Below are 15,435 nucleotides of genomic sequence, written 5' to 3'. Positions count from 1 at the left end.
AGCTTCTGTCAAAGGTCTGTTTTCCTTTCTTAGGTTACTCCCTACTGCCTAACATAAACTGTCACAACTGCCGGAGGACAAACGGCCCTGCACGGAAAACAACCCGCTCCATCCAGCGCCACGGCTCCGAGCGGGATCCTCCCGCGGCTCTAAAGCCCCCCTCGCCTTGGGGAGACCCGACTTCGCCGGAGCAGAGGCAGCCCCGTGGGGCGCAGGGCTGAGCTCTCGCCCCGGCACCTCTGGCTCCGGCTGTCGGGCACGGTGCAGCGCTCGCCCCCCGCGCCGCCCTTGAGTCAAACCCACCAGAAACCTTCCTGGGCTCCGTCTGTCATCCTGCCTGGGGGTTGGATCCCTTTTACCAGCAGCGCTGGGGAAATTTGTTGTGTTTTTTCTTCTTTCACGGCAGCACAATAGGACAAGGCACTAACAAAACGACTTGGGGGATGCGGGACATGAATACACTTGTTCCATCTGTCAAGGTACGAACTCGGCCCTCGTTAGCACGGCGGCAGCCGCCGGTCCCCACCGCGGTCCTCGCCGCGGCACTTCGCGCCACGTGACCCGACCGTCGGTTTTTAGTACGAGAGGGAGACGAAAAAAAACACCAAAACCCAAAAAAACCCACCCCAACACCCAAACCAAAAAACAAACCTACTGCTCGCATGCTAATTTAGCGAGAGCAACAACCTCCTTCAGGCAGGAAAAACGGGGCTGAACCAACCTGCGGGATGAAATCCATCGTGCAAACGGGCCTCTACTAAAACCATCAGCAAAAATACACCCCCGAAACCCTCGAAAATGTCAAATAGACTTGGGCCCCTTGTTCTCTGAACAGCTACCGTGTTAAAATGCTCTTCTTGACACAGGAAGGAGTCTTTCTTATTGTTGCTTTCGATAGCGTAGTATCAGAAGTGTGACCACAGTAAATCAGTGTGTTAAGATATTGAAATGCCATCACATTGTCTAACTTCCCTTCTCGTCTTTTTTAACACAAAGTGTTTTTTTTCTTTAAGCTCCAAGCCCTCATCTTTGTGTCTGAGATGCTCTCCTGTCTGACAACAGCAATTTAGAAGAGTTAACTTTTATCGTTCATTCTGCTGTGTAACTTTCCCCTTCAAATTTCTTTATCTGCCCTCTGAGCTCATCTGAACTTTCATGTTCTCCCAGCATGCAGGCTTGCATTCAAAACTATGTCTAATAGACCAAATAAGAGGTTAATAAGAAGTGGCAACAGAAAGAAAAAATACAATCCCTGGTAACTGATAAGAATGACAGTGGCAGCCCTTTATTGTTTGTCTTCAAATATAGAGTTAAAGATCTTTAAAAAACTAAATTTTGACGCCTTTGAAAAGAAAGAAGCACAAAATAACAACAGGGGGTTATTGCCTGCCAGCCACAGGGGAGAAGCTCCATAATTCTTATTCTCCCTTTTGAAGGCTGTTAGAAATCTGATTCAAAAAAGCAACAGCAGAAGGAGAAAGCCTCTTGAGGCTATCGCCATTTCCTGTGATCATGCATAATGCGTTTCAAAAGTGGGTTTTTACCAATTCTGTTGATCAATTGCACCTCCTTCATATTCCCTCTTTTTTCTGCTGTGTTTACATCTGATGTGACTCAATGACAAGCGCTGTCTGAGACTGTGAAACAGACCTGTCATGTTGATTTATGGGCGCATCAAACCACGACTTGTCCAAACTGAAGCTCGCAGTTCATTAATTAGAGAGTTGTGACTTTGAAGTCAGCTTTCAGACTGTGGTTTTTAACATTTGGCTTAATTTATATGCTCTTGAATGTGGATCTCTAAGGAAAAAACTGAAATTCCCTTCTTGTCTTTGAACTTCTTTTGACCGCACAATAATCATTTCTTTGTCCAGAGTGATGCCTGCATCCCAGAGTCATTAACGCGCATTGAACTGCCACTGATGAGTAAGCCCTACTGAATTAGAAAAACAGCCAGCAAAACAAAGCTGAGAGCATTCTGCACAGTGATATCTCACAATTACATGCCTTCCCTCCCTGTGCCATTTCCATTTTAATTACTGTTAGTCCTTTAGATTTACATTTTAGACACTTTTTAATCTGTTCCCTTTTTATTATAGTGGCGCCCGTAAGCGCGCTATGGTTAAGGTTGTGTCAGCGTTTCCATTATAACCCCCCCTATTTTCAGGGGTTTATAACTCAGCTGGAAAAATTCACTCTGGGTTGAAACTTGGCACAGGTGGCACGATTTGCCGAAATTTCAAGGGAGGGTGGGGGGGGCAGAAATCGGTGCCTGCTTCCAGCAACGTCACTTGCAAAGCGTCACACGAGCGCTGCCGCTATCGCAGGACATCACGCAGCGCCTCGTGCCAAGAGGCAGCTTTCTAGGATCTACCCGAGCCAGCGCTGATGTCAGATGAAACATTAAAATCTCAAACTCCTCGTGACTAGAGGTGAGCTCGGTGCCTTAAAAAGAAATTTAATTGCAGCAAAGTTAAATTTAAGCGCATCAAAAACCACAAGTTTAGGACGTGACAGGTACCTTGAAAGGAAAGCGCACATTTGAAGGACAGGCGGGAACTACCTTGGCCTGTCCCGTTGCTGCCACGGACCGCGGTGGCATCAGAGCGAGGTCCCCGGCCACCACGGGAAGCGTTCCCGCACTCCCTCCGCCTCTCAGACCTCGCTTCTCGGTGTCACCACGGACGCTGCCCCGGTGCGGTCCCTCCCGCCCAGCCCACGCTGCGAGGAACGTGCAACCAGAACCTCTCCGGTTGGAAACCGCCAAGCCCAAACTCAACATCTCTTGGCATTCTGCCCCGCTGCGAGAGGGCAGCACCGTATCTGGGCCTGCTGCCTTGCCCCCTCCCCTCCCCAACATAACTAACTTCCAAAAGCACTCTCCCAAGATCCAAGTCGAGATGCTTGCTCCAGTGCTCATACCAAACATCAAGGCATGGTCCCCTGCTATAAAATATGTGGCAGCAAGCAAATGGAAAGCACAGGAAAATGCAGGCGAAAACAGGACAATAACTCTAAATCTGAAAGCTGAGACCCGATAGAGTCAGTTCAGTTGTGCAATCATTTATAAGATGAATGACAGTTTAATAGCCACTAGACAGTCCCCGGGGATCTGTGGTTTGAAAGTAAAATGGGTATTGTCTGTACCTCTTTAGGCTGTTTTCCAGCATGTTGTTGCTGTAAAAGTTGAAGCTGCAACTGTTCCTGTTGTTTCTTATAAAACTCTTGAAGCTGCTGCTACAAAGAAAAGGAAAGATGGTAAGTAACAAAGTGGACGGCCAATTCAGTGTCCCTTTTGGTGTAACACACAAACTGTGATTTGAAAAATAGCATCCTTTTATCTGTAATGGTCTGACCTTTAGTTTGAAACTCAACAATAAATTCAGTGCACACTGACTATTCTTGGCATTATCGTTTGAAAAGTAATCTCCAAAATGAACTGATGAAAAACATACCATTTTCTACACAAACTAATTAAAATAAGGCAAGGAATGACCTTTGATTGTAACAACAAAGCCAAAATGCCCTTGCTGAGAGAGCCTGGCGAATCTCTGTTGTGAAACACACATGCTTTCTAAATGATAGGGTTTGACTGTATGAAGTGTTGTTCAATACGTGCATAGACATCCTGGGAAATACTCTCCTCCTCCCCGCTCCCCAGATGTGTGCCGTGCAGGCAGCGCTCCAGCATGGGCAGGAGGGAGCACACAAGGTTGGGCTGGGGTGGATGCTGACGCCCGCCTGGGATTTGTGAGTCGTGTCGTGTCCCCTCCCCCCGTGCTGTACCCGAAGATAACGGAGCCTCGGGGTTTGTCGGTGGCCAAGCTTCAGCTGAAAAAGGACCACGGGCTGTGAGAAACACTGACACACCGCACGGCACACGTTGCCTTAAATCAAACAGATGAAGGCTTGCAAACCTCTTCACTTTTATTGCCACCGTTTCCATAGCCCTTTACGGTTCCAGATGGACATAACTAGGTCTAAAATGGGAATTATCACCCTACTACCTTGTTTATTCCCCGTTAGTCAGGGCACGCCACGCTTTCTGGGGGAGGCAGGCAAAAGCAACAGGGACATCTGCCGAAGTCCTGACACTTAAATATGCATCTGTATTATTTAGCTGATCTTGGAAACACTCCTAGCCCTGCTCCCTGGGTTTGTTTCCAGTAGCTATTTCTAGAATTAAAAACAAAAGAGCAGTCAGTTCATCTCAGAGCACAGCTGCTCCGAGGTTCGGACCCGAGCCGTGGGCAGCTTCTTTCCCCAGGAACATCTCGGGAGGCGAAGCCCTCCGGTATCCCTAAGGGCCACCTGAGCAGCTGTTAAGGAAACAATTACCTGTTGAAGCATGAGTGCCTGCTGCTGTTGGAGCAGGACTTGGAGTTGCTGGGGAGTTAGCACTTGTTGCTGGAGGATCTGCTGCATTTGCTGGGGAGTGATCACTTGAGGTGTCATCATAGCCACCGACACTGGAACCTGAAGCGCGAGAGGAGAGCAAAGAGGGGGTCAGAGCGCACCGCCGCGGCTCCAACGCGCCGCCCGCCATCCCCACGCCTGGCGTCGAGGGTGCTGAAGGCGAGAGAGGCCTTACAGCCCACCGCAGCAGGCACAGAGGTACCAACCGGATTTTCCCGGCGACTAAATTCCCCCTTTGCAAAACATGATTGCGATGGCAACTCTTTACAGCAAGCAGTACGGTAAACCCTGTTAAGACTTATTTATTTTTACAAGAAACCGTCAAACTTGGTCCTTTCCCTCCCAGAAAGCCCTTGCCTTCCGTACAGAAATCCAACAGCCAAGTATCCTGCGCTGATGGGATCTACACCCTATTACGACAGGTTTTTAAGAAAATTGAAGGAAGGCTCAGTGATGTGAATAACAGCACTAGACTCCCATGCAATTTTAACAGAAAGGCCCTACCACGATGTCTTTACCATTCCATATTCACCCAGCATACAGATGTCTTCAATTCTTTCATATTATGTGAGATACCATTAAAAGCCGCTTTCCATGACATTTCAGTGACAAACAGCTACAGTGATGAACTTGATAGCATTTCATATTTGCAACTGTTAACACGTTTCTGCACGGGCATCTTTGCAAGGAACCTGTACACTGTATCTGAAAGGATGATGTCTTGTTCAGATAAAACACTGACATTAAAATGACAGGCTGTCTTGGCCAAGGTTACACAAATTGTATTCAAGCGGATACCTAATGACAATGCTATGAATTCTGCAAGCTTTCTAGAATGTAATTTAGCTATTCAAAATAATCACTGCACTTGTGTTTAATTTGCAGACTACATGAGAACCATTTTGTCAGTCCTAGTAATGCAAGAAGACTATTTCCCTAGAAACCCACCCCTCTACCCTCCACCCCAAAAAAGGAAAAGAAAAGGAGGAGAAAAAAAACACAATAGAGGAAAAGACAAAACCCGTATGAGTTTTAACAGTAATATTTAAGCACCCTACTTTTCTATAGTTTCAAATCAAATACGTGACAGCACAAAACTAAAAGCAGTAAAGGATATACTTTGCTAAAAAGGATCTCCTGTCATCTCATGTGTTACAATAAAAGGTAATAATATGTTTAGCACTTTTTCTGTGCACCACTTCTTAAAAAACCAGCAGACAATAGCTGATCAGAAGATAAAGGAGTTAAATAAAAAGATCTTCCAGTGTAGCAGTAAGCAAGAGAGAAATGCAGTATTAATTTTATGTAACATAATGTCTTAATATGCAGTTTATCTTGACTTTTTCACATGATTTGTCCTGTCATTTGCATAGCAAGCTCTCATTCCTAATTTCACAGTCATTATGCACTGATGTCCTGATTTCTCAGCATCACTAATTTTGATGAACTAAAAATGGTTCCTGAAGGTCAGACACACGTACACGGCACAGCTCCCCGTGTTGTTGTGTACAAGGCGTGTGCCAGGGCCAGACACTGCCTCGAAAACATTCCGCCGAGCGAAGCCCAGCCAAGGCTCGCACGCCTCCGACGTCCCACTGCCGCGCGCTCCCCGTGGCGCAGCGCATTCCCACCCGCCCAACGCGGCCCAGGCCGGTGGGAACGCGGGCAAACAGAGATTTAATTACGGGTCAAACGCCAGTCCCGCCGAAGCCAGCGGCCCTTCTCCCCTGGCTGGCGTCGCTTGGCCGTGCCTACGGGAAAGCCACCGGCCGGCCGCCACGCCGTGCCACCTCCTCGCCGCGCAGGACCAGCTCTGAGGACACTGAGTCATCGGGATGGGTAATCCCATTAATTCAGAGTATCTTAATCCGTCGTCTTTTAAAAACTTTTCAGAAAATTATTTAATTAAATACTACCGTCACTATCTTCACCCCAAAGCGTGACTCACCTTCATTATTCTCATCCCCAGAGAAGTTTACTTTACCCTCGGGTTTGTACTACCTTTCATTGAAGTTGGACTGAGCAAACAGAAGAGGAAGCATGTTTAAGTATGTTTTCTGTGCCCTTCTTGGAAGATAGACAACACAAATACTCTTCAGTCAGATTTATGACGACAAGCAGGGATACAGACAGGAATAGGGTGGAGTGCTGTAAACCCTACACATCGGTGATTAATACGAAAGGCCGCATTCTGCCGTCAGCTATGCAGAGACAACTCCCGTTCACTTCCATGGCTTTTTTGCATGTTTATCTTGGGACAAATCTACGGATTTGGCCCTATCTTTGAAAACTGGCCATGTACCTTCCAGTGAAGAATCTCCTAGCTGCACACTCTTTGCTACAACAGATGCACTTAACCACCAAGGAAAAAAAAAAAACACATATATGTGTGTGTATATATATATATATATATATATGGCACACCTAGGAGCACAAGTTTGCGTTGTTCCGTTCAACTTCATTTTACCATTTGAAACCACATTTTCACACCACATCTGCGCCTCTAGAGAGGGCCCGCCTTCCATTTATAAACACGGCTATCGGCCACGTTTAGCCCAAGTTTGTACTTCGGCTCATCACGAAAGCAACTCACGGCAACCTTTGACAAGTGAATTCAAGTAAGCAAGAAACTACCGTGTTAAAAACGACGCGCGCACCCCAGGCAAGCGCGGGCACGTGTAGGGTTTGAGGACTTTAAATAGTTAAGAATGATGGCCTATATATCCACTCTCTTAACTCCCAACGTCCAACTTTTTCATGTAGCTAGTCCCTGGTAATACTAGGAATCAAAGGGCATGCAGCACCAGCAATAGGCTATTATAGCCCACACTTTATTACCCATTACTACCGAGGTCATTAGCGGTAAGAGTGATTGTACCGGTCTTAACCTATTGATCATTGTAACTACTATCATTTAATCCCGTGTTGAATGTCTGGAAAGCTGCTAAAGGCACACAAGAGAGAGTGCTTTAGCGATGAGAAATATAGCCAAAGCTTGGAAATTACACTTTGATTCATAAAATCTAGCCAGTGGTTTAAATCAATAGTATTTAAAACAGTCATGTAAGTTCTTAACTACAGCTCTCTAATATTTATGGGTCCCTTTTTGAGTGTATTCAGTCAAAACTAAACTTTATTCTAGATACTGTGCAATATACTCCACATTACGTTAGATAAAAAATATTTATTTCTGATATTTTGTCTGATAGTAAATGAAACCTAAACTGAGGGCTATAAATTAATTTTAGATTTCTATCTCTCAGATGTCAACTTAAATGTGTTGCCAAAAAAATTACAAACCAACTTTAAAAATGGCTTAACTGTTTAAGTACATGAAAATGAGCGTGTTTTATGAGTTAACAATGAATCACAGAAGGCAGTTTATGAAGAACTAAAATAATTCTGTCTTACTGCCTTCAGGGAGTTGAAGTTCAAATTAAACTACTGGCAGATATATTTAAAGAATGCTAAGTTAGCATGCAGGGCAGAAATCAATCTTTCCCTTTTTTAAGTTGTTTATTTCTCTTTTCCACATGAAACACGATTGTTGTTATTGATATGATTAGTGAACTACTTTTGGTATTGTTGACTGATAACAATAGGGTGTGGTAGATACCCAGCTGCATGTAAACCTGGCAGCAAAGGTAAAAATACAGCTGCAATTTGGCTTTGGGAGCTGTACTAGTACAGACCTGCTGACATGCTAATACCATCAACGGCAAAAAATGTCTTTAATACTCACAATTGTTTTCAGACACTATTTCTCGCAGGGTTTTGCCTGCTCTGCTTCTCCGCATCCCCCAAAGCCCTCCCGTCCCCCGCAGCCCCCTCCGCTACCCCCAGTCTCAAGCTCCGCAAACACGCCGTATTTTGGCGAGACCGACCAAGGAAAACTTCCACCAACTTGGGCCAAGTTCACCTTTAACTCCACAACGGAGTTACAGCAGGGATGCATTTGTCACTCCTCCATACAAGCCAGACAAGGGTCACGGGGATGAAAATGATTTAGTCCTATTTAATCATCTCCATTCCCCCATTTTCAGTGATATTAATATAATTAAATACTAGCTAAATAATTTCAAGTAGTTTAATCTTGTATGAAGTGAGGAGAAAAAAAAAAAAAGAAAGAATGCCATTTTCACACAACGTGCCTTCGGTGCTGGATACGGTTGTGGTTCTGTTAACTGTTAGCAGGCATGCATGGAAGATGGGGAGGATTTCCTTAATTCATAAAGAATAATTCTGCCAGAAAATCCTTTTCTCCTGCGATGTATGTTCAAACTTGATTTCAGTAAGCCCTCACACCAGGCACCTCCGATTTCCAGACAGCAATTCTTTGGTTAAAGGTTTTGTGATAGAAGTTAAACGGAGCAAAACACAGCTGAACGCAGAAAGAGCAAGTCGCTGAGGAACAGTTAAAAATACTGGGCTACCAATAAAAATAGACACAGCCAGGCAAAACCAAACAATTAACCTGAGCTGTCTTATTAGAAACCTATTATGTCCAATACATTTGAAATGTAAAAAAAAGCTCAGCCGAAACAATGCAAAACAGCTTTGCTCATGCCACAGGAGAAGATAAACCACTGATACGCTGGCAAACGGAGAAGCACGATGCCACAAGCCAGAGCAGAGCCCAGCAAAATAAGAAGTGCTGAAGGCAGGACCTGCTTCCATCCCGAGACTAAAACATTTCCAACACAGTATATTTCATCCTTCAAAATAACAACCAAAAAAATGCCCCTGTTGGAACCATTCACGCAGAAACTGCGATGCTGTTTCATTATGCAAAATGGAATCTCACTTTTAGACTTATTTTGCCATAATACAGTACAACACATTAAGACAGGTAATGTTTATTATATTAATGTAAAATCAGCTAAGTAGTCTGTCATTAGCATAACCGTGCTCTCCGTAACAATACAACTCCCTACTAAAAGAGGGGGGGAAACCCTCTTTAAAATGAAATTAGCATTTTATTATTATAATGTTGTTTATTATATTTTATCAGGAGAGAAGATCTCCCTCTGACCCACGGAAGGCAGTACGATGGGCTATGCTGACATTCCCCGGCATGTCAGGATGTCTGCTGCCTTCTGTATTCTTCTCTAGCTGAGGAAAAACGGGAATATTTTCGTATTTGTTTACAGAATGAAACATCTGATCTTATCTACCACTTCTCATGCATACCAGGTTTCTCACTAAGTGCCAGGATAATTGTTTCTGCTATAATAAATACCCATTTAATTTGCATAAAAATATAAAGTTTACATAAATTAAATCCTTTCTACATCTAACATTTGTCAAATAGAGACTAAACCGAAACACACACAACCAAATACTCATTTAATAAGCTGAGTGAAATTTCAGCCTCGAGATTATCATCATCATTTTTCACATTTTAAAAAGTTATCGGTTTTGTTTCCTGCTCCAGCATGAAAGCAAAAATTATAACCTGCTGTACATGGTTCCAAACAGTGCTGATATTTTATAATGATTCCATTTAAAAAAAAAAAAAAAAAAAAGGCAAACCAAAACCAACGTATTTTTTTCCAGAGTTTAGGAAAGGAAATGTTAGATCAACATATTCTGCCAAAAAAGCCTCAAATAAACCAAAAGCAATCCTGCTTAGAAACATCCAAAATAGCCCTAAAGCCCTTGAAAACCCCTTGAAACCCTCTCTCTCCCAAACACCCTTAATATACTGAGAATGATCATCATGTCAGACTCCTTACATTTGTGTATTAATTCATTAATACATTAAGGAGAGCTTAATTAAATAATAAAAGACTGTGATTGAACCGGCAACATTTAATATGCCTAGAATTTCATGTGAGCAAAAAGGAAGTGTTATACAGAGGGCCTTTTTTTTTTTTTTTCCCTCCCTCCCTATGGCAGATTTTCAAGAAGAACTGCAACTCCCGACAGAGATTTCTAGGGAAGGCTGAGCCCTCTCTCCACTCCCTGGCTATTTCTCCTGCAAGACTCGAACCCGTAGCTGCCTGCTCTTCAAACCTGGGGCGTTTGAGAAGACAGACATTGTCCTGGGCAGCTGAAAAAATTAGTGAGCTCTTGAAAAAAATATTCCCCTGGTTAAATCATGCTGTTTATTTCCCATACAAAACAGAGCTCTGCTTAAACACTCGGTTGGGCTTCGCCACTCTGGTTGCAAGCGTAGCCTTTGTAACAGTTGTAAACTTTATTTGCTTAAAATGTGCAGTTTTTCACACCTATGGCAGACACCTACAGCTGAACATCACAGCTAAGCACAATGGTGCAAATTAGATTCTAATGAGAAAACATCAGTTGCTTCTTTGACAATCTTGCCATTCACTGATTTACTTCTAATGAAGACACACTCCAACCAGCAAGCTCGTCGTGTTAAAGGTCAAAGCATGTTCAAAAAAATGCCTCACAAAATCAAGGCAAATGGGAAACCCGTAAAGAAACCTTCTCATAAAGTGGCGTGGCAATTAGAGTAATTGTGCAAAAAGCCATCTTCAGTAAAAAGTAAAAGAAATTAAGCTGCCACTACTGTAACAGGTTAGATGAAAATCAAAATTTAATGTATTCTCCCTTGTGTCATCTTGTTTTGTCAAGACATCAAATAGAATTGGAAAGTACAAAATAACAAGCCCTTGAGAAATCACAGAAGCCGACCTTTTTGATGTTGTTGGTTTACCTTGTTCTCAGTTATTTGAACAATGATGTTTCAGATTTAAGGGCAAGATAAAGCTTAAAAATTAAAAACCGTTGTCAGTTTGGGGAGGAGGGGGTGTTGTCCCTCCCAAATAACAGAGCATCTTACCTAATCAATGAAGGCAAATCCGTCCGAAACTAGCGCACAGAACAATTAGCAATTCCACTTATTTGGTCAGTATTCAGTCTGTGTTTTCTAACATTCATTCTACTTCAGTACAAACTACAGATCCTCCTGCTAGCAGAGGAAACTGTGCTGGAAAGGCTAAAAAGAAAAAAAAAAAAAAAAGAAAAAAAGAAAAAAAAAAAAAAAGGCTGGGGAAGAGATACTTGCCAGTGCTGCTCCTCTCCCCAGTCGCTACACGGCCACTTTAGATCTGCAGATGGGTGCAAAATCTACTCTTTCCCCTTTCCTTATAACTGGAAAGCAAAGCTGAGCAAGTAAGCACCTTACAAAAACAAAACAGTACAGGACATTTTAACCGAACTACAGCAAAGTAGTTTCCAGTAATGCAGTTCTGCTTTCAATAAAACAAACAAACTGCTTAAAACCAGCCAAGCCTTTCACCAAACAATAACAAGTTTAGCTTATGGTGTCAGGACTTTCCCACAATCTAGTTTTGCAGGTGCTGATAAAGCTACCCCTGCTACCGCTTTTTCCTAGCAAAGAGGGGAGAAAACAGCATCAGTACGTTATCTTGCTACCGGGGGAGCGTTTTATCAAGTAAATCCACGTGCTGTGTCCTTCCAGCTCAGGTTTGTCTACAGCAGCTCTAAAGCAACTAAGAAATACAGAGCAAGAAAGCACGAGAGCTTTGCAACTCCTTAAACTTCTGAATGCAAAAATCCTTCTCCCCTTACCTCTCCTTGAGCTGCCCAGGGCATGCAATCACAGATACGGAAAGCAAAGCATTTTACACTGAAACAGTCATTTGCTGAGCTTCGGTGTTTTAAAAACAACGTGATTCCCAAGCAACATCAGTGCTTGAGCACTGCCAGGTTAAAATGCTGCGTAAGAAATCGCTCTGACTGCCCTACATCGCTTTCAGTGCCTAAAAATCCCCCTTAGACTTCTCCACACAACTGTTGCAACCCTTTTCTTCCTTGCACACCACTAAAACCAACTCAGCTTGTGCAGACGCCAAAGCCCACCGTCCATTAGTGCAATAATCCATCTGTGACCCATTACGACCCAGGGCCGATACGTTACGACTCCAGAGTGGTGTCTGATAACTATTTACACCCCAGCACAAATCTCAGCGTGGGGCTAAGAGGGACACTTTTAAAACGTGCAGAGGGCTCATCCAGCTGTAGAAGAGGCACCCACACCTTCCTACGAGCAGTGAGATCCCCAGAACGCCAGCGCTGGGATTTAATTTCTTCCTTGTCAATCCCATTATATTTATGTCTTCTCTTTAGTTCAGCTGAGTGACTGGTCAGAGCACGCCTCAGAGCTTTTTTTTTTTAAAAAAAAAAAGGCAAAAATAACACTGCTTAATAAAGGCAGGGCACAATGGTACAGCGCGATTAAGAGTATGTTAAACAAGACCCCAAAAAAAACCCAACTGTAGCAAACAAAAAAAAAAATACAAAGCAGCCCTTCCTATCATAAGCTTTCTGATGATTTATGGTTTACCAACTCAGCAAGGTTACGCAACACTGCATGCCTTTAGATGCATTATTTGAGTCAGTTGAGATTTAATTAAGATCACAGCCTCCAAAATCCCTGTCAAATGAAAATTCACAGAAGACAATACACTATATATCCTCATGCAGATAGTCTCCATTCCATGCTCTGGAATAACATAAGTTAATCCTCGTTTCTATGGTGGCAGACAAAAGTTCACTAATTTTGTTTTCTTTTGACACTTGTGTTGTTTTCTGTTTTATGTCATGAGATCATTCCCTTTTGAGAAGGGGAGGGGAGCTGATATAGGGGGAGAGGAGGGAGAGCAATATGTCTGAATACGGCAGCAGATGTATTTTGACATTCTCACAGCTCGGCCGTGATGTCATCAAGTTTTCATATAATTAACCCCTGCCAGTAAGAGCATCATTTCACGGCATCTGTCCACTGGGAAGAGGAGGAAGGAGTCAGGTACACAACATGAAAAGTGACTCAATCTTGCTTTCATGCTAAAATCAAAATTAAGGCCACAAAATCGCACTGACACCTTCCGTATCAGTGACTGGCTTTTCCCAATTCATTATCTGCCCCAGCTGCCTCCTCACCTCGGCGGTGCTCCGAACCCACACGCCGCGCGCACCCAGCCCATCGCTAACGCCTTCTCCTCCCGATGGTCCCGCTGCAGGGGAACCCCTTCGCCCTACAGTCCAACTCTCTGTGCTAAACAGGGGCACGTTAAATAAAACAGTATTTCTTACAGGGAAATTGCTAGAACTTTACCTCATTCCAGTGTATTTCTGTTTGCGTTATCTCAATATCTGGTTGCTTATCTCATGGTTTAGAAATGACAGGTGCTAGCGGTCTTTTGTTTGACAGGCCACTACACAAATAACTGTCTTGCCTGAAAGGGCTAATGCACTACTAATGAACAATAAATCAACTTTGATTATAAAGTGTCAGACCAATCAGTTTGCAGTTCAGCTCTATCACCGTCTAGGCCAAGGCAGCTACTCTGTTTAGGCAGGATTTGGGTTTCATCTCCGCAGCCTTATCAATGAAATTTTTTGGAAGTAGTCAGAGGAGATCACTGAAAGCCCTCTGACAGCAGATTTTCCGCTGGCTGTGAGAAGAGGAGAGCGACTGCTTTTAGAGACTTCCTCGGCTGCTACTGGAATAAATACACAATCAACAAAAGCCATTTCTCAACCAGACAGAAGCACACTCTAATGACATATCCACGTACAAACACCTATTTTAGCCATGACTTCTAAAAGGGCTAGAAACAAACAGAATTTCTTTTTAACTCAATGTAAAGAAGCGTAACATGCCTGAAAGCTCTGCACAGCAAACATACTTATGAGGGGCCCAATCCAGCAAATATTAATTTAGCAGGCAGAGTGTTTACTGTTGGGGGGGGGGGGGGGGAAGGAGAGAGACTCCTCTCCTATTACAGCTATTGCACATGCACATGTCATTCCAGGATTGGGCCCGGGAGCATCAGGCATGAAAACCAGCTCTGGCCCTAATGAAAAAGATTTTAACATTTCAGTTTATTTATAAAGAGGCAAACTAGCCTGCGTAAGTCACTCTTTATTAGAAATAAACTTTAGCGATTTATTGCAGTTAGCAATTCAACACTCATTGCTAGAATAAATCCAACCATTTCGTTTTCATAAACAGATCTTAGTCACCCCGAATGATTCACATTTCCTGCCACCAAACTTGTTTTTATTTAAAAATATAAAATGGTAGCGCTGCAAACGCCGGCACATGCACCGAGCCGCCCGTGTCGCGTTACTGAGTGGCTTTTCCCCACCACCAGTCCAAGTTGAAACCCCGAGTGTTTTGTAAAACAAGCTGGCTTTGAAGGAGTTAATTCCAAAGAGGAAGAGTGTATATGCACTTTGCTCTAAACTTACCACCCACTTCCTAAGGGTTCCCTCCTCCCCACCACCCTCCAAAAACCACCCGATTTGCCCTGAAACACTGGCTCCCAGGGCTGACACTTAACTCGGCTGCATTTAGATCCCGTTATATTTATTTCACCGGGGTTCGCCGCACTGGCCAACGCCAAAAACAAAGCTCACTCACTTCATTCCCCCCCCCCCTCCCCGGTAAATCGCCTGGCGAATCCATCCAGCAATCCCGGTTCCTGACGTTTAAACCTGACCGAGCCTTTTACCCGGCTCTGGGCGCTTTCCCTCGCTCTTCTTCCAAACTACAGCGCCGAAGTAAAAACCGCCCGGGCAGTTACGCGCCCCCCAACTGTCAGAACAAAAGACGAGGCAAGACGCGAACCAAAAACCACTTTTCAAAACCTCCGGCAAGTTGCGAAGCGCGCAGGCTGCGCCTCTCTCCTCTCACACGCGGCCGCGGAGGAGGAGCAGGACCCCGCGGAACCGGCCGCCCCACTCGGACCCCGACACGAGGAGTCGCCTCGCCCCCCCCCCCCCCCCCCCCCGGCCCAGGCTGGAGCATCCTTTGGCTCGTCCGCCAGTTTGGGAGCGGGCCTGCCCCCCCACCCCCCCCCCCCCTCCCGCAAGGCACCCACCTGGGCGGCGGCGGGCGGCGGGCGGCGCGCCGGGCCATGGAGCGGGCTGGCGGAGCGGCGCGGCGCGGTGCGGTGCGGAGCCTCCGCGGGTGCGGGCGGAGTGCCGGGGCGCGCTGCTCGCGGGCTGCCGCGGCGCGCCGCC

At 44.7% G+C, this 15,435-nt stretch overlaps 1 protein-coding gene across 10 annotated transcripts in view; it reads right to left on the bottom strand.

Moving 5' to 3' along the window:
* The window catches only part of FOXP1 (forkhead box P1), a 164,291-nt gene that overhangs the window by 67,744 nt on the left and 81,112 nt on the right, over window positions 1-15,435 (bottom strand). For 8 of the 10 annotated variants that reach the window (XM_086469968.1, XM_086469964.1, XM_086469961.1 and 5 more), the window contains 2 exons: window positions 4,339-4,476; window positions 3,148-3,237 (listed from right to left, as the gene is read on the bottom strand). The exons of 1 other annotated variant lie outside the window; for it this stretch is intronic. In XM_086469968.1, the coding sequence (XP_086326094.1) occupies window positions 3,148-3,237; window positions 4,339-4,476 (228 nt within the window). The remainder of the gene's footprint in view (window positions 1-3,147; window positions 3,238-4,338; window positions 4,477-15,435) is intronic. One more of the 10 variants, XM_086469967.1, reaches the window with a different exon arrangement.

Source organism: Leptosomus discolor, chromosome 9 (genome assembly GCF_034619465.1).
Source record: "Leptosomus discolor isolate bLepDis1 chromosome 9, bLepDis1.hap2, whole genome shotgun sequence".
In the NCBI taxonomy this organism is placed as follows: domain Eukaryota; kingdom Metazoa; phylum Chordata; class Aves; order Leptosomiformes; family Leptosomidae; genus Leptosomus; species Leptosomus discolor.
Note: the sequence above shows the minus strand (reverse complement) of the source record. Positions and strands in the feature narration are given on the sequence as shown.